Source organism: Chrysemys picta, chromosome 2, assembly GCF_011386835.1.
Source record: "Chrysemys picta bellii isolate R12L10 chromosome 2, ASM1138683v2, whole genome shotgun sequence".
NCBI lineage: Eukaryota > Metazoa > Chordata > Testudines > Emydidae > Chrysemys > Chrysemys picta.
Window position 1 is genome coordinate 54,648,148 of NC_088792.1, and position 20,115 is coordinate 54,668,262.

General features: G+C 41.3%; 1 protein-coding gene across 2 annotated transcripts in view; it reads right to left on the bottom strand.

Annotated features, from left to right (window-relative positions):
• The window catches only part of VWDE (von Willebrand factor D and EGF domains), a 67,052-nt gene that overhangs the window by 37,461 nt on the left and 9,476 nt on the right, over positions 1–20,115 (bottom strand). For both annotated transcript variants that reach the window (XM_024101353.3, XM_024101352.3), the window contains exons 2-6: positions 18,365–18,548; positions 11,617–11,848; positions 3,116–3,172; positions 1,476–1,735; positions 313–402 (exon numbers count right to left, since the gene is read on the bottom strand). In XM_024101353.3, coding sequence (XP_023957121.2) covers positions 313–402; positions 1,476–1,735; positions 3,116–3,172; positions 11,617–11,848; positions 18,365–18,385 — 660 coding nt within the window. In that variant the 5' untranslated portion in view covers positions 18,386–18,548. The remainder of the gene's footprint in view (positions 1–312; positions 403–1,475; positions 1,736–3,115; positions 3,173–11,616; positions 11,849–18,364; positions 18,549–20,115) is intronic.

The window sequence follows — 20,115 nt, forward strand, 5'->3', positions numbered from 1 at the left end:
GAGCTTTGCTACTTATTAGTTCACTATCAATCCATTTGGAGTGTCCAGTGAACATACATTTTCTTGTTGCTTACTTGGTCCCACCTTCTCATCATTTTGCATCTTTAGCAAGTGTGATTAGAATGAAAAAGCACAAAAGAAATAAAAGCATTTGAAGTTGAGTTCTTTCATCATCTACTGATGCTAGAGTATTTAATAGGCAAATAACAATCTTTTAGAATACATGCACTATTACTACAACTGTAATTAACAACAATAATTAGAAAAGCTTCTGTTGCAATAGAGTAGAATATTGTTTCCTTTCCAAAGTACCTTAATGCCAGCAAAAAATTCACTGCTCTCAACAGGTAGGCTTTGTATATCTGTTTTTCCCAAGAAAAAAGTAGAACTGCTACAGAAGATCTGTGAACAAAGGTAAAACAGGAGTAACAGAGCAACAGTTTTTTGGATGACCATGTGGCCTATGTAGGATTGGCAATTTACAATGACTACTAAGCAACTGGCCTTCTGATTGGCTACTAATGCAATGTCACTACCAAACAGCCCAGGTAAAATGGTAGGGAAATGTTTTTACATCTTTTATTTTTTGGAGCGGGGTGCAGGGGTGCTGGAACAATTTGTATAGTGGGCGTGCTGAAATCCATTGAACCAAATTGTAAACCCTGTGTATGATGGAAATCACTTCAAGCCAGCAGCACCCCCAGCACCCCTAGTTCCAGCACCTATGGAGGGGTGAGGAGAGAGCATTAACACTCATTTTAACATTTATGGGTAGAAAGCATCTTGTTTTTCAGGGATTAACACCTCTGTTCTTATAAAAAGTACTAGGGGATCTGAGGTCTTGATCCTGCTCCCACTGAAGTAACGACATAACTTCAATTGGTTTTAATGGTGCAGGACCAAGCCCTTAATGTTCATGAGTGGTCAAGTGTTTCACTTTACATCTAACCAAAAAGACAGATCCTCCAACAATACACTGCCCTGACCATCATATTAGGGCAGTGGTTTGTTACTAATTCAGGAGGAGAACAGCCTGGTGCTGAATCACCAGTACCACTTGCTGCAGCAGCTAGGCGTTATAGGCTCTTACCTACGTACTGATCCATCCCAAACTCACTTAATTTACAGGATTTTACAAACTCACAGTAGAAGGTAGCAAAGATGCAAGTTCAAGCTAACAGGGGCACAATGCACACTGTACATACACTGACAGCCCCAAGACCATGATGGCAATAATCACTACTGATGTACCCACGAGGTTTCTGCGCTCATATTGGTATCACTGATTATAAACAACAACTGGAGGCACAGTACTGCTGCCAAGAAAATTTATATAGAAACACATTGGTACCCTGCCTTTAACATTTACTGTTGCTATCTGCTGAGCATATATGAAATGATAGGTTGGTAAATAAAATGGGCATTGAAGAAAATAATATATTTACAAATATACAAAAAGATTCTATTAAACATACTCTGTCTCCGAGTCTGAGGTTTATGCCATCCAGTTCTAACAGTGAGAATGCCCGAACTGTTGTCTCTCGTCTCAGTTCTTCTTTGAAGTCTTCAGAAGCAAGCCTGGACCAAGTTACAATAAATCCCACTGAACTATTTGTGAGAGGAACATCAAAAGTACACCTTAAGTAAACACTGGCTTCAACCAACTCTGCCACAACTTCAAGTGAAGTAGGAGGTGGTGGTGATGGGGATGGAGATGATGAAGGAGACAGTCTACCTACCACAAAACATACAATGTACAAATAAAAACAAAACAAAAACATAATTTGTGAATTTCATTCTGAGGAGAATCAATATTGGTTTATGTTGACTGAACTCACATTGAGAAAGTTTAAATATCAGTTATAAAAGCAAGAACGTTTACTCTTTCCATATATAGACTTCTTTTGCGATTACATTTTATAAAGTCAGTGAAATAAAGAAAACTGGTGAGAATCACAAGAAGAAAAAAAATGTATTTTTTCCTATTGCTAGTTATTAAAATAAGAAAATTCCTTTTTTAGATATTGATTATTCATAGCCTGGAGAGAAGGGTGAACGAATTAAAGAAGATTTGCTATTTTCTTTATAAAAACATTTGGATAGCAAAACTACCACTGCTTCAAGAGAGGGGAGGGGAGGAAGGTAAAATGGAGTGAAATAAAAGCCAACAACAAAATCTTGCCAGAGAGCCAAAAGTAACAGACAAATCAATTTGAATAGCTGAGAGGAACAATTACTTAGCCTGTATACAAAACTAAGAATGGTCTAAGTGTAGTGGGACAGTATGCAGGCAGCAGAGTTTGCAAGGAAAGGGGTATTGTTGAGAGCCAGCATTTAGGTATGAAAGGAATCTTCAAATCAAAGTAACTTGTAAATCAACATTATTAACCATTATTATTACTTATTTAGTACTTGTGTATGGATTCATAATGCGAATCACATTTTACACAGCAATTACAATCTAAGGCCCTGCAAGAGATCACATGGAGAGACCTTAGGCCCCCAAGGATTTCCACTGAAAACATTGCCAGATGCACATGTGCAACCCCAGATTTATAAAAAATATAAATATAATAGATTATGGCTAAACAGAAATATTTACTAAGGGTACATCTACACTGGAACCCCCCAACCCCCTCCAGCAATGGAAAGTCCTAAATATGTTGACAGTATCCCTTTCACGGATAGACATTGAGATGTGTATTTAGTATAAGCGCCTGAAAAAGCATTAAAAGCTCAATTTTTATTATAAAACTATTAAACCTGAAAAATAAGTCTAATATTTTAATGTTCCTTTCAGAATGCCTCAGACCCCAAGCGGGAACACCTACACTGCTATTTTTAGCCCTGTAGCGAGAGCTCCGTGAGCCCAAAGCAGTTGACTGGGCTCTGAGGCTCACTGCCATAGTTGTTTTGTTTTGTTTTGCAGTGTAGACGTACCCTGAGACACAAGCTGTTTCTTACCTGATCACTAATGGTGCTGTTTTAACTTCTTCTAGGCAAAAGGACAAGATACTTCATTTACCAATAACAAACGTAAAAAATATAACAAAATCTTGAAATTATTAGGTCCTGGTTATAAAGAAAATCATAAAAGTCAAGACTAAATACTTACTACTACAGACACCTTGTGTTTTCACTTCCCCAGGATCACATGTTTGTGGTTTTGCTTCTGAAACAACAATAAAAAAGTTGCTTAAGTACTATATCTATAAATAGATTCATTATACACCAGCTCTTAAAATATTGCTCCATGTTAAGTAATGATAAATATAATCAAAACACTAATTAAAGGCTAACTCTGGTATCTGCAAACAGATCAATCCTCGCAATCAGGATCACACAGTACAGTGATGGGAGTCAGTACAAAACCCTAAGATGGGCAGATCAAATAGATAGATTGTGTTAAGGGGCAGGGGCATGGAGCACCCACACTGCCCACCCACACTGGCTAATACAGAGACTGTCTTTCAGCATGTACCTGTGGATTTTGGCTAGTGACTAACCAGGAGCTAAAGCACGCTCCTGAATAGGGATGCTTTTCTGAATAAAATTCTAAATGCTTTATGAAGTAATTCAGACCTATGACTCAGCTGAATTCCATGTAGATTAATTTTGAAAAATGATGGCCTAAGAGTGGCCTAAGAGATATAGCATTTGTGCAATTACCATTGTGCAATTTGTGCAACATGCAGCAAGCAAATCTCCCCTGACTCTTAATAGGTACAACAGCAGTGGTGCCTTAATTAAACATGAAAATACTTGTACATTTGGAAACATTTTAAAAAGCACCTAGTCAATCACAAGGTAAAATAGAAAAACTGAGATCCAACCACACTGAAACACTCATGAGTTAGCAAGAATGGGCAGCAGATTATGCTACTCCATAATCCAATGTTACAAAGTTTGTATTTGTTTCTCATCCCACACTGATAATCACTTTTTGAAAACTGGCATTTTGCAGCCGTCAAGTGCTAACGAGGAAACAGTTAGCAGACAAGGCAGCAGGAAAAGCATAAAAGTAAAAAGACTTCACTTGTATGCTTCCAGTTATTAGAAAGAGACAGGTTTCAGAGTAGCAGCCGTGTTAGTCTGTATCCGCAAAAAAAATAGGAGTACTTGTGTACTCCTGTTCTTTTTTTAGGAAGAGACATAGATAGATAGGTTTGCGATGACCGGGAGAACCACATAGTGACTTGCCTGCCTGGTGCAAAGGTTGCGAATCTCTCAAGACATCTAGATAGACTTATGTGTAGTGCTGAGGAGGAGCCAGTGGTCGTGGTACATGTAGGTACCAATGACATAGGGAGGGATAGGAGAGAGGTCCTGGAGGCCAAATGTAGGCTGCTGGGTAAGAGATTGAAGTCCAGGACCTCCATGGTAGCATTCTCTGAAATGCTTCCAGTTCCACACGCACGGCCAGTTAGACAGGCAGAACTGCAGGGTCTCAATGCGTGGATGAGACAATGGTGTAGGGAGGAGGGGTTTAGATTTATTAGGAACTGGGGAAACTTTTGGGAAAGAGCGAGCCTATACAGGAAGGATGGGCTCCACCTAATCCAAAATGGAACCAGATTGCTGGCACTTAAAATTAAAAAGGTTGTAGAGCAGATTTTAAACTAAAGGCTGGGGGAAAGCCGAGAGGTGCAGAGGAGCACATGGTTCAGACAGAGACATCCCTTAGGGGAGGATCTATTAATGGAGATTCTCTATGTCCTAGTTAGGAGGAGAATATGCAAGATGATAAAATATAGGTAGGATCTGATGAGAAAGAGTCAAATGAAAAAAAGTCTGATTCAATTACACCATCTAACGGGAGACAGCTAAAAAGTGACAAGTTTTTAGAGTGCGTATATACCAATTTTAGAAGTCTAAATAATAAGATGGGTGAACTAGAGTGCCTCATATTAAATGAGCACATTGATATAGTAGGCATCACAGAAACTTGGTAGAATGAGGATAATCAATGGAACACAGTAATACCAGGGTACAAAATATATCGGAAGGACTGAACAGGTCATGCTCGTGGGGGAGTGGCACTATATGTGAAAGAAAACATAGAATCAAATGAAGTAAAAATCTTAAATGAACCAAACTGTACCATAGAATCTCTGTGGATAGTAATTCCATGCTCGAATAATAAGAATATAACAGTAGGGATATATTACCAATCACCCAACCAGGATGGTGATAATGACTGTGCAATGCTCAGGGAGATTAGAGAGGCTATTAAAAAAAACCCTCAATAATAATGGGGGATTTAAACTCTCCCCATATTGACTGGGTACATATCACCACAGGATGGGATGCAGAGATAAAGTTTCTTGACATCTTAAATGACTGCTTCTTGGAGCAGCTAGTCCTGGAACCCACAAGAGGAGAGGCAATTCTTGATTTAATCCTAAGTGGAGCACAGGATCAGGTCCAAGAGGTGAATATAGCGGGACCACTTGGTAATAGTGACCATAATATAATTATATTTAACATCCCTGTGGTGGGGAAAACACCACAGCGGCCCAACACTGTAGCATTTAATTTCAGAAAGGGAAACTACACAAAAATGAGGAGGTTAGTTAAACAGCAATTAAAAGGTACAGCACCAAAAGTAAAATCCCTGCAAGCTGCATGGAAACTTTTTAAGGACACCATAATAGAAGCTCAACTTAAATGTATACCCCAAATTCAAAATCATAGTAAGAGAACCAAAAAAGAGTCACCACGACTAAACAACAAAGTAAAAGAAGCAGTGAGAGGCAAAAAGGCATCCTTTAAAAAGTGGAAGTTAAATCCTAGTGAGGAAAATAGAAAGGAGCATAAACTCTGGCAAATAAAGTGTAAAAATATAATTAGGAAGGCCAAAAAAGAATTTGAAGAACAGCTAGCCAAAGACTCAAAAAGTAATACCAACATTTTTAAGTGCAACAGAACCAGAAAGCCTGCTTAACAACCGGGGGGCCACTGGACAATCGAGATGCTAAAGGAGCATTCAAAGATGATAAGGCCATTGCAGAGAAACTAAATGAATTCTTTGCATCCATCTTCAGAGTTGAGGATGTGAGGGAGATTCCCAAACCTGAGCCATTCTTTTTGGTGACAAATCTGAGGAACTGTCTCAGATTGAGGTGTCATTAGAGGAGGTTTTGGAACAAATTGATAAACTAAACAGTAATAAGTCATCAGGACCAGATGCTATTCAACCAAGAGTTCTGAAGGAACTCAAATGTGAAATTGCAGGACAACTAACTGTCATCTGTAACCTATCATTTAAATCAGCTTCTGTACCAAATGACTGGAGGATAGCTAATGTGATGCCAATTTTTTAAAAGGACACCAGAGGTGACCCCACCAATTACAGTCTGGTAAGCCTGACTTCAGTACCAGGCAAACTGGTTGAAACCATAGTAAAGAACAAAACTGTCAGACACATATTTGAACATAATTTGTTGGGGAAGAGTCAACATGGTTTTTGTAAAGAGAAATCATGCCTCACCAATCTACTAGTTTTCTTTGAGGGGGGAACAAGCATGTGGACAAGGGGGAGCCAGTGGATATAGTGTATTTAGATTTTCAGAAAGCCTTTGACAAGGTCCCTCACCAAAGGCTATTAAGCAAAGTAAGCAGTCATGGATAAGAGGGACAGTTAAAAGATAGGAAACAAAGGGTAGGAATAAATGGTCAGTTTTCAGAATGGAGAGAGGTAAATAGTGGTGTCCCCCAAGGGTCTGTACTGGGTCCAGTCCTATTCAATATATTCATAAATGATCTGGGAAAAGGGGTAAACAGTGTGGTGGCAAAATTTGCAGATGATACAAAACTATTCAAGATAGTTAAGTCCCAGGCAGGCTGTGAAGAGCTACAAAAGGATCTCTCAAAACTGGGTGACTGGGAAACAAAATGGCAGATGAAATTCAGTGTTGATAAATGCAAAGTAATGCACATTGGTAAACATAATCCCAACTATACATATAAAATGATGGGGTCTAAATTAGCTGTTACAACTCAAGAAAGAGATCTTGGAGTCATTGTGGATAGTTATCTGAAAACATCCACTCAATGTGCAGCGGCAGTCAAAAAAGCTAACAGAATGTTGGGAATCATTAAGAAAGGGATAGATAATAAGACAGAAAATATCATATTGCCTCTATATAAATCCATGGTACGCTCACATCTTGAATACTGTGTGCAGATGTGGTCGCCCCATCTCAAAAAAGTTATATTGGAATTGGAAAAGGTTCAGAAAAAGGCAACAATAATGATTAGGGGTATGGAGCATCTGCCATTTGAGGAGAGATTAATAAGGCTGGGACTTTTCAGCTTGGAAAAGAGATGACTAAGGAGGGATATGATAGAGGTCTACAAAATCATGACTGGTGTGGAGAAAGTAAATAAGGAAGTGTTATTTACTCCTTCTCATAACACAAGAACTAGGGGTCACCAAATGAAATTAATAGGCAGCAGGTTTAAACCAAATAAAAGGAAGTATTTTTTCACACAACGTACAGTCAACCTGTGGAACTCCTTGCAGAGGATGTTGTGAAGGCCAAGACTATAATAGGGTTCAAAAAAGAACTAGATAAATTCATGGAGGATAGGTCCATCAATGGCTATTAGCCAGGATGGGCAGGAATGGTGTCCCTAGAGTCTCTGTTTGCTAGAAGCTTGGAATGGGTGACTTGGGATGGATCACTTGATGATTACCTGTTCTGTTTATTCCCTCTGGGGCACCTGGCATTGGTCACTGTCGGAAAACAGGATACTGGGCTAGATGGACCTTTGGTCTGACCCAGAATGGCCGTTCTTATGAAAATATGACAAAACTCAGGCCATGTCTACACTAGAGAGTTTACCAGTACACCAGGTGTACCGATGCAGCTGCACCACTCTAAGATCTCCCATTTAGCCGCTCTATGCTGATGGGTAAGAGCTCTCCCATCAACATAATTAAACCACCCCCCACAAGCAGCAGTAGCTATGTCAGCGGGAAACACTCTCCCGCTGACATAGCACTGTCCACACTGGCTCTTCTGTCGGTGTAACTTACATCACTGGGGAGTATTTTTTCACACCCCCGAGCAACACAAGTTATGCCGACGAAAATGATAGTGTAGACATAACCCCAGTAGAGCTGCAGAAAAAAGTCTTTAGCTTCAAAACGCGCTTCAGGCTCAGAGCACCCATGCAGTTACCCTTTACTAGCTATTGCTGCTACTCCCCTACATCAGTTTTAATTATGGGAGTTTGTGTGCCATGGAATCCACTGACCAGATCTCTAACTGGTGTCTCATACCCTCTTCCTCCTCTTCATGAAGAATTCATCCAAACAAACACAGGATGCAAAGTTGTCTTGCATGGGTTTAGTTACTTTCACACTGAAACTACAACATTTCTGTTCTCTTTGCCCTTATCACACCCCAGAAACGAGGCTTAATAGTTAGTTCTCTGTGTATAGATATAGGGGCTAATTCTGTGCCACTGAAGTCAATGAACATTTTGACATTGGCTTCAATGGGTATAAGTAAGACCATAGTGCCAAATTCTGATACACCTAATCCCAAAGGGACAAATCTAATGCCCACTGATGTCAATGCAAAGACCTAAACATGTTAACAGTATCCTTTTCACTGATGGACACTGAAATATGTTTTTGGTATAGTGCCTTAAAAAAGCACTAAAAGCTCATTTTTTAAAATATAAAACTATTAAATCTTCATGGTAAGTTTAATATTTTAAATGTTCCTTTCAGACTGTTATCAATTTACTAAACAGCATTAAGCCTTTAAGGTAAATGTACTTCTGGTTGGTTTTTTTTTTGCAGTTCATTACTTTCTGTTTAGGAAAGAAATGTCTCTGAGTTTAACCTAACACTTAAAATGTATTCCAATATTCAGCATGTTTTATACTATAAAAATAAATGGTGTATTACCCCATACACATTTAGAAATTTGTTTGTGTAAGGTGAGTAAATAAATTACACTGGGTAATGAAAAATGTTTGTACTTTAACAGTATATTTTCCTTTATTTATTTTTTAAATAAAAGCAGTTAATTAAGTGTCATAATTATTTCTTCCCTCATGTAAATCAATACATGTGAATAAATGATTATATTTTACTACAGAATGAAAGTACTCCATTTCCTGATAATGAAAGATTTTCTTAAATTCTTTAATTAAAATGCTAGATCACATTTTGAAAATAAATTTTGACCTTGAAGTTTTAGTTCAAACAAATACATTTTAGTAGAAGAAACTTTTCTATTAGCAGAGTCATTAGATGTAAATGGAAGTTTTCTAATCTATTAAGTCATGTCATGAAGTACACTCTCTACTAGGGTGCCTTCTCCTGGCTGCTCTGGAAATTAGCTCCTTCCAGGTCCGACACCCCCTTCCGTCATTTGTCCATGCATCCCACAGCACCTCTCTCCCTTTCTCTCTCTCTCTCTCTGACTCGGGTGCTCCCTCTTCATAGCTTGGCCCTCTAGCCAGGTCACTATGTGTTTCCCCCCATCCAGGGTGTCAAAGTCCCAAAGGACAAACCATCCCAGACAGTCTCCAAATCCATTGCCCTGACTGTGCCACTTCCTCAGTGGCTGGTAGGGGAACCCAGGCCTGTCCTCTACTCCCGGTTCCAACGTAGGGACCCTCTAATCAGCAGCCAACATCTGCAAGGTCTCACCTTGCTGCCATTTCGCTAAGCCTTTTCCTACTCTGCCTCTCTCAAGCTTCTGCTCCATCATCCTTCTGGGTAATTCTTCCTTCATGTGCTGGATACCCAGGGTTCCTATTCTCCCCCTAGATTTCCTTCCTTCCCTCACCTATGTCCAGAGAATGGCTATAGACTCCCTCACTGCAGCCCTTTTCTGCTGCCATCTTCTTGGCTTTATACTAAGCTCATCTGTTCCTTCTCTGCTGGGCTCCATCAGCAATCCAGGGTTACTTAGGCCACCTAATTTCCCAGTTGTGATCTATACACTTAACTGGCCCCTTCTCAGCCTCATTAACCCTTCCTAGGCTAGTGTGGGGTGAATACCACATCAAAATTGTTTGTAAAATAATGTGATTTAGTGCATTAGCAGATCTGTATTAATTTAAATAATATATAAGGAAGCGGTTATCAACCTGCGACCCGCGGACCGCATGCGGCCCAATTAGCATACAGCTGCAGCCCAGCTGTGTGCAAAAAAAAATTCAGAATTTGCTGCTCTGGTCTGGCAGGGGCTGGAGCGGGCTGAGGAGGAGACAGCATCTTGCAGCCTGCACCAGCGCTCCTGCCAGCAGGAGGCTGGTGAGTGCCGCAGTGGGGCAGGGGGCTGGAGAGTGAGTCTGTGAGTAGGTTTGGGAGGGGGGGTGCCTCTGGGAACTAGGCGTTTGCCCCAGGTTTTGGCTGAGGCTCTGCTCCTGGCCCTGCTTCTCGTGTGCTGGCTGCCGGCCCCACTGGACACACTGTACCTGGCCCGGTGCTGGGGATCCCGGGCGCTACCAGCCCCGCACCGCGGAGTTCGGTCCCAGCTCCTGCTGGCACCACGCAGCGCGATTTGGGGTCCGGCTGCCCGGCCTGTACCTAGGGCTCTACTCTTGGCCCAGCTCTGGGTACGGGCTCTGGGCATAGGGGATGGTGGGCAGTTTTAGGGTGGGGGGGCTGTGGTTCTCAATCTGCGCCCCACAGTGATTAACAGGTTGAGAACTATTGCTACATGGTAAAATATCTGTACATTTTCAAACATGATAGATTAGACTACTCTGATTTGCTACTAATGCAGTACATTAGCACAAATTCCTAATTCTAAGACTTTGATATGGTCAGCTTTTTCCCTAGTTATCCAAAATCACTTGAATCAGAGTTTTTGTGAACATGACGTTAAAGACCAAATTTTCAAAGTGGCCTTAACCCAGCCTTTAAATTTGCATTTGCAAAAAGACTGTATAAAATTTATAGTACAAATCTAGGCCCCAATTTAAGCACATACTTAAGTGCTTTCCTGAATCAGGACCCTGTAGCCCATGTGATGGGGTTCTGTACTAGCACAGGGATCTGTGCTAGAAAATCTAATTGCAGAATAAGGATACTAGCAGACACTTGATAATTTGGCCCTAGTTGCAATTCCTTTGGGAACAAACAGGTGGTCTTTACAGGAACTCTACAAAGATACTTTTCCAGTTCTTTTACGCCCCATTTATACAAATACATTTGTTATTTGTTGGTATTTCCAACTTTAATTTTTTTTTATAAAATGAGCATTCTCTTCAGAAAGAAAAATATAGTTATAGCAAGACAAATAAGGTATTTTATTAGTGTATCAAACCACTAATAACTGATATATGCGAAGTTGAATTTCTTGTATTTTTAAATACCCAATAACTCAACAAAATATATTCATACATATAATTTTATCTCACCATGATATCTCAATAAATTATTGATCTACACTATCAATATTACAAATAAAGGCTACAGGAAAATTTAAAATGCATGTTTTCATTTTCAAATGTTTACATTCAATGCCAAATCAAACAAGGAAAAACACATTAAAATAATGAATGCTAAATCAAAAAAATGATTAAGAGATATTTACTAGCACACACACAGATTTTGTCGAATGATAGGATGTGCTTCCTCACCTTCTGCACAATACCCCATGCATCCTTGGGTGGGCTGTAGCAAATAAACAAAGAATTCTCCACAGTTCCTCACACTGACAGGGATTCGGAAAAGGCAGCAGTCTTTTGTAGTGCTGAAGAAAAACTGCCATGTTGCACAAGCAGTTAATTGTTTGATCTCACCAGGTGGAGGCATGGATTCTGACTCCGTTAGAGATAACCAGACAGGGGCTTGAGTTCCACAGTGATTCATCTTTAGCACCAAAGAAAAGCAGTTTAAAATAGTTAATACAGTACCAAGCTGCTCTAGTGTTTAATGCAAGATATATATGCTTTCAATTATTTTACTGCAACAGCTTTTAGTAAATGGGGAATTCATCTCCACATGGAAAATGTGTGATGTGTTTTTACATAGTTGAATGCAAATACACAATATACATGGGCACCAGGTTTGTATAATTTTTGGTGGTGCCCAGAACGGGTCCAAGCAGAGCCGTCCCGTCCATAGGACGGACCGGGGCAACTGCCCCAGATCCCGCGCTTGAGGGGGACGTGGGGTCCAAGCAGAGCCATCCCGTCCATAAGACAGACTGGGGCAACCGCCCCAGGCCCTGTGCTTTGGGGGCCCCCGCGCTTCAGGGGGACATGGGGGTACAGGGCAGCCTGCAGGAGGTTAGCGGGGGGCCTGGCGCCGGCAGCAGCGAGCAATCCGGTCCCACCCCACCCCTGCTCTGCCCCCTCCCTGCCTCCCTTCCTCTTCCCACAAGCCCTTGCCCCACCTCTTTCCGGCTTCTGCCCCCTCCCCAGAGCAATGCTGGGACCCGGCGGGGCGGGGCAGGGCGGGCAGGGGCTGGGGTGCTCGGTGCTGCCGGCACCAGGCCTCCCCCAATCCCACCAGCCCCCCCCCCCAATCCCACCAGGCTGCCCTGGACCCTGCATCCCCCTGAAGCCCCCCAAAAGCGTGGTAAGCCCAAACAGTGGTGGAGCCGGGCCCACGTTCCTAAATATTGGTGGAGCATGGGCACCACGGGCCCATATAACTCACCGCCTATGACAATATACACAAATATTAGGCAAGTCACTTAATCACTCTGTCCCTCAGTTCCCCATCTTTAGAATGGGGATAATAGTGCTTCCCTACCTCACAGCACTCTTGTTAGGACAAATTCATTAATGTTAAGAGGCACTCTGATACTACAGTGATGAGCGCCATAGAAAAGCCTATATATACATTTTAAGCTCTGCTATATTTCATCTAACTAACGATTCTACTGGGCATAAATTGCTTTTCTCACCTGTGGGTCCGCACAAGTTTCACTCTTATCAGTCCTCCTGCTTAATATACATGTAAGGCTGCCAAGGGCAGATTGTGAGATGGTGTGGGCTGCCATACCACACACATGAAGAAGAACCCCTGTGCTCTACATCTGCTCACCAAAAGCAGGTGACGTAATTCCTGTGATGTGCAAATGTCTGAATGATATAGGGACCCATATACAAGGGGTTGGTACATGCTAAAACTGGCTATCAAACAATGGACGTGCTAGTTGGAAGAAGAAAGAATTTTGAAGAATTTTTTTGAAGAATTTTAAAGGTCAGCTCTGCCATTGACCTATTGTGATAACTGGGCATACCAATTTATCCTAATTGTGAGTTCAACTGCAAAAAGTGAGTGTAAGTTAATAAGATGTTGTATTAACCTAGAACAACAAATATTGATGGGAAAAGGTGCAAAAGCAAGACAGAAAGGCCTACTGATATAACTCAGGGATTGTGGTAAACAAGAGAAGTGGGGAACCAGAAATCAGTGAACCAAAACTGGTGTGGCTGAAACTAGGCCTAATTGGACAAAATAAGGAGTAGATGGGCTATTCCACTCATCACTCTCTTTTGGGGTCCTTAAAGAAAGAGACTTTGAGAGAAAAACTGGCTACTGGAGAGAGCTTCACCAGCCCCACTACTTCCTGGGATCCCGGATCTTCTTCACCCTAATCCTGAGTAATGCCTGACAAGACCAGGTCAGAGAGAGGAAGCCAGAGGAAATCTCCAACTTCACTGGCTCCAGATAAATCCCAACCACTGCCTGGGATGTGAGACTTTGTCTCCCTCTCCCCCCCCCCCCCCCTCTCCTTTTTCCTTTTGTGTTACAAGAGTCTGGCTTAGCTGGGCAAGATTGCATATTCTGCAACACTGCCATAAGTCTGTGACCAAGAAGGCAGCTAAAAGCAGTGCTCTAAACAGCCTGATACTGGTACAAGTTTGCCAGATCTTGGAGTGGCTGATCTGACCATGTACTGAGCCCATGTTTTTTTCAACAGTGAGGTTACAAGTGAGAGTCAACATCAGAGACAGAAGCTGCTTTTTCTATCTTTACAGTTCTTTCCTCTTCCCCTTTTGAATCTATCTTGTTTTGTCATCTTCAGAAATGGGATCGTTAACAAGAGCAACAACAACTCTGGCCCATCTCAACCAAACTTCTTCTCTTTTCCTCAAAAGGACAATTATTACCACCTATGATACCATCTAAGACTGTCAAACCAGGGGGGTTTCATTCTAAAAACTCTCCAGATAAAGGGAAGGGGAACAAAGTCTATAGTTAAGAATAAAGTCTTACTTTCAAGTTTGTTAACTGTTTTTCCTTTGGTTTTGTATCTTTAATAAAAGGTTAGAAGGATTTTTAATGATGTGTTTGGCATGGTAATAAGCAGACAGAGGTCTCTGTAAGCCAAATGCCAAACCTTGTTTAATACTGTTTAGTATTGGAGAGTGACTGGGTTATGTTAACACCTTTCGCCCATATATTCCATCTAAATTAATACAACAGATCTGCTGTGTGATCTTGTGCAAGACAGTTCACCTCTTTGTGCCTCTGTTTTTTCTTCCACCACTTTGCCTACCATGTCTATTTATGTTGCAAGCTCAGTAGAGCAGTGATTATCTCTCAATATATGTTTGCACAGTACCTAGAACTGGTGGTGTTAAAACTAGCACTTGGAAAAAACTCACATGAAGATCATGAACCTGAAATTCTGAGGCTTGTATGAACTTTGGAGAAGTCTCAGTCTGGTCTTCTCCAGCAGGATCTGGGATCACCTTTTACCTCAGATGACTTCCTGATAGAGTGAACTCTGATGGCCTACAAAGAATTTTTTCTTATACAGACTCACAAGCCTATCACAGAAGATCATGATCTCAGAAGGAAATTTTCTCTCTTGAATCTAGGAGGTCATGAGCCCAACATTAATTTATCAGGTGAACAGAGTCCTGTGAGATGAGATTTTGCTTTAAAGAAAGTCTGGAACAGAGTGTTTGGCAGAGTTTGAATCTCTGGCAAAGAGTTCATTGTAGCTTTAATTAAAAATTTTCTAATAGTCAGAGGGACTGAAAATGAAAGAAATCTTCTACATAAACTTCCATTTTTTTACTTGAGTTGTTTTATTTTGGCCATGAGATTAAATATATATACACAGATGTGTTTCTGCAGTAAGTGTAGAAAACACTGTTTAAACACGTGCTGCTTAGGTAAAGAGCCAGGTTTTTTTCAACCTACCAGTTATGCTCTGACACTCTCTATATTGGATTGTATATGTTTTTAAAATGTGTGGGTTCTTTTTAAATTAAATATTTGGGTTTAAATTTTCAAACTGGCCTCTGAAAATATACCCAAAAAATTGGGTGAATACCTGTTTGTTTGCACAACTATGGCAGTTAGACGTGCAATTGTCCAATCAACGTACTGTCAAAGGCTTGGGAAGAATTTGGGCCCAACTTCATCTGTGCCTGGTTTACCCCACACATCATGGGAGTGACAGTCCAGAAAACATGTGACTGACAGCTAGGCCTGCTGAGAGATAAGCTACATCCTGTGCTGTGTGTGGAAAGAGAGCTGGCAGGAACAACAGTGTTGTGGGAGGCACTCCAGGAACTGGAGAAAGACCAGTGATGGCTTCCTGTTGTAAAGAATCCAATGTGGAGTGCTAGGAGGAAAGCAAGGTGCTGGGGAGGCTCCTCCATAACCAATGGGGATCCCCTATGAGGCACAGGTGCTGGAACTAGGGGTGCTAGAGGTGCTGATGCACCCCCTGGCTTGAAGTGGTTTCCATTATGCACAGGGTTTACAGTTTGGTTCAATAGCTCTCAGCACTCCCACTATACAAATTGTTCCAGCACCCCGATATGGGGAGGAGGTGGAGAAGGAGCCTAGGTAAGTCTTGGCAGAAGGTGCCAGAGAACAGGCTTAGAACCTGGCTACAGAAGGATCCCAGGGAGGAGAAACTGTTGCATAGGTATCTTAATGCCAGACTGGGTAAGTGACCCTTTTAAACATACCGAAGGTTATTTTTTAGAAATCATTTATTATGGAGATGCTGGTTATGGCTTCACAGTTAAGCTTGAGTTCCAGTTTGAACTTAGAGCAAGGATTCAACTGCTTTGTAATGTATGAGAAGTACAGTGCATCCTCCCTCAAACTTATAGTTGTGAAAACAGAATACATGTATGGAGAATTTACAAGTAATTGATTAGTTCGGGTTAAACCTAATGTTAAATGTGTCCTTTAAGAAATTTAGCTACTGTGTCTTTTCTTTGTTCTGAATGATCTTGTTAATGGAGTAGTGCAGAAACTTCAAACATTTTACACAGTTAATATTAATTGAAATGTTGTGCACAAGTTATATTTGAAGAAATTAGACTCCTGGGGTATGTGTACACAGCAGTTAAACATCCCTGGCTGGCCTGGTAGGCTGACTCAGGCTTGCAGGATTCAGGCTGTGGGGCTGTAAAATTGCAGTGTAGACACTCAGGCTTGGGCTGGAGTCTGGGCTTTGGGGCTCTCCCCAGTCATGGGGTCCCAGAACTCGGGCTCCAGCACAAGCCCAAATGTCTACACTGCAATTTTACAGTCCCACAGCCTGAGCCCCGTGAGTCCAAGTCAACTGACATGGGCCAGCCGTGGGTGTTTAATTGTGTGTAGACATACCCTTAGTGATCATTGTTTATAGTCGCTATGACTACATGGGCTACAGACAGGGTAAGGTCAACTGCTCATGTAAGTCTTAAGCGGGGCCATTGTGATAGCAGAGGTAACAATCACGACAACTCCTCCATAGCTAATTTGCAGATAACATTTCTATTGGTTATAATGAGTTAGTGATGTAAGAAACACTGGACACATATGTCAAGAGTTCTCACTGGTAGATGACTTGGCTCATCTATCACTGTTCTTTACAGATTCTGTCAGTGATTCTCCAACTTCATTGCACTGCGATCCCCTTCTAACAACAAAAATTACTATGCGACCCCTGGAGAGGGGAACAAAGCCTGAGCCCAACCAAGCCCCGCTGCCCTGGGCAGGGGAGCCAAACCCAAAGCCCAAGCCACACCGCCCCGGGCAGGGGGGCCAAAGTCGAAGCCCAAGGGCTTCAGCCCCAGGTGGCAGGCCTATAAGCTGAGCCCCGCCGCCCAGGGCTGAAGCCCTTGGACTTTGGCTTTGGCCCTGGGAGGTGGGGCTTGGGCTTGGGCTTCAGCCCCGGGCCCCAGCAAGTCTAATGTCAGATCTGGTGACCCCATTTAAATGGGGTCCTGACCCACTTTGGGATCCTGACCCACTGTTTTAAACCATAGCTGTATACTAGCTTGGGGATCAGGGTTTGAAAAGCCGCCCATGATTCCGCTGCTCTGGCTCCGCTCTACACCAAGGCAGTACTGGGGGATCTGAGGCATGAGCATAGGAGTCCATAGACATCAGGCTCTGAGAGTGAGCTTCCCCTGCCCTTCCTTTCATATAACATCGGTCTCTGTAACACAGCCCTCTACACTAATAAATCAATTGCAAATGAAGAGTCAGAATCACTGCTACACTTTAGCTGCTTTGTGTTGCTCTTAAGACACATAACAGCTATAAATCCCTTTTAACCAGCCAGCGTGCTATGGCTGTTTTATTCTGTATTTGTGTACTTGTGAAGTTTTAAAGTTGATACCACATATTTTCAAATCATTAGAAGAAATATCACCTAGTAGCATTCTCTTTCTTGCTTACTATGACATTTTTAATTAAAAAAGACTATGAAAATTCCAAGACAAAACTCTGTTAGATGGAGTTACGGTTGAGAGCATCTGTCAGTAACTTAAGGATAAAAACATTACAGAGATGTTGTAATCATCTCAAAACCAAGCATTGCAAACCTAGGAAATTCAGAGTTAAGGATGACTATTGTATCTGATGTGTTTAGATGTCGGAGACAAACTAATCTTAGCTCTTTCTCATTTACGTTAGCTTTATTAGATCAACATTTTATGACTAATATCGCCTCCTAAAGTGTACATTTTAAAATCAGCCCACTAACAGGGGAATCAAGAGGCTAAAATCATGTATACTGCTTTGAATATTTTTAAGTAAACCACTAGCCTTACATTTGTGTTTAAAAACCTTAATATCCCTGAATAGACTAGCATCAAGAAAGTCCACTTAGTAGTGGCTGTAAATTTCAGCTGGTTAAATGTTACAAAATTAATTTAATTTGCTCTCCCTTCTCTTCTGTTTTTGGGCAGAGGTACATTAATGATGTGATGACCTTGTAGTTGTGGGTCTCCTACTCTAGCCTGCTTGGCATTGCACAAGCTTTCAGCTAGCTAGATTATGACTTCACCTTTCTGTCCTATTAATAAGTATTCTTAATTATTTTCCATTTGATAGGTACCTATCCTATTATGAACATTTTAAGAAAAATCATGTGTTATGTCGCAAAGACAAAATCAGGTGTACCAATACCTCCACACACTTGGTTGGCATCTCAGCTGGCTTATCAAATATTAGAAAGCGGTACCATCCTGGTGTTAGTGAATGGTCACATATGAGATCTTGAATAGCTGATTGCTGTAGTTGTGATGAATCAAAATCAACGCTCGGTAAGGACTCTGAAGGATCTGATGTCCATCAGGGTAACATTCAAGAGCTGTGGAAACAAATATAAGATAATATTTAAGATATAATCTGTCTGTCAAACAAATATTATTACAGAATGTTTTAAATCCTCTTAACTAGAAAACATGAAAATGCTACAGTATTGCTAGCCAAATTGTATTGCACTTGGGGCCTGATCCATTGGTTTTTGGGTTGGCAAAAAAGAGGAACAATTAAACATGAAGATATGAAGAAATATTTATGTGTAAAGGATGAGAACAGTGTGGTAACTAACCCTAAAGCGGTATGGAAAGAATATTTTCAAAGGCTGTCAAATGAGAAGAGAGAGTTGCTAGTGTATGTAACCCTGACAATTATGGGGAAGCCTCAAAAGGTATTGATCTTTGTAGAGACAGAAGAAGCACTGAATAAGATGAAGAATGGTAAAGCAACTGGCGAAGATAACTATGGATATGATCAAGACAGTTGGAGATATTGGAGTAAAGTGGCTTCATAGATTACTACATGTTTGCTGGGATCAAGCTAGGATACCACATGACTTGAGAATGGAATTGATTGTGCCTCTTTGCAAGAGTAAGGGGATACAAACACCAATTGGGGCATCACCCTGCTAAGTCAGCCTCTGAAAGTCACTGAGAGAGCTCTGGAGGCAAGGTTAAGGTGCAAGGTAGAGTAAAATATAGGAGAGGAGCAATATGGCCTTAGGAAGGGAAGAAGTATGACAGATGCAATATTTGCAATGAGACAGATGTTTCAAAGAATGATAAACAAAGAGTGTAACTGCTATATAGCTTATATTGATGTTGAGAAAGTATATGATTTGGTTCCATGGGAGCTGGTGTTTGGACTATTGAAATGGATGGGAGGGAGGTGCCATGAAGTGGAGTGAAGCTGTATTGAGGGTCAACAACTAAGGTACTAACAATACAGGAAATTTCGGAAAATTTTGAGGTGACAGTGGTATTGAGACAGTGTGCTATATCCACTTCTCTTTATCCTAGTTATAGAGTTAATTAGTAGGAGAACCAAGCCTGTGGAGACACAGAGAGAACTGATGTATGCCGATGATACATACAGCAAAGAGAATTGATATATATGGTATCAGAGCGTGTTTGAAGACCATGGTTTGAAGGTAAACACAAAGAAAACTGAAGTTATGCAAGTAGGGAAGGTGGAAGAAGAGTTGCTGATTGAAGTTTCCAGACACAAGTTGAATCAAAAGAAAGAATTGTGTACTTGGGAAGTACATTTAATGCCATCAGGAAGAGATCTGGAGAACTGAAAAGAAGAATCCAATGTGAATGGATGGAAGTAAAAAACATGACAGGTGTACTCTGGGACCAGTACCAAACTGAATGGAAAAGTGTATGCTGTGTGTATTTGTCTCTGCCTGCTCTATGGTCTGGAAACGGAGGATCTTACGGAGATGGAAGAAAAGAAGATACAGGTAGTTGAAAATAATAGACTGAGGAGAATGGCAGGCAAGCGGAGGGTATGGAAGAAATTAGAGGGAAGATGAACTTGGAACTCTCAATGACAAATAGGCTGGAGAGCACATGTCTGAGGTGGGGTGGTCATGTGATAAGAATGGGAAAAGA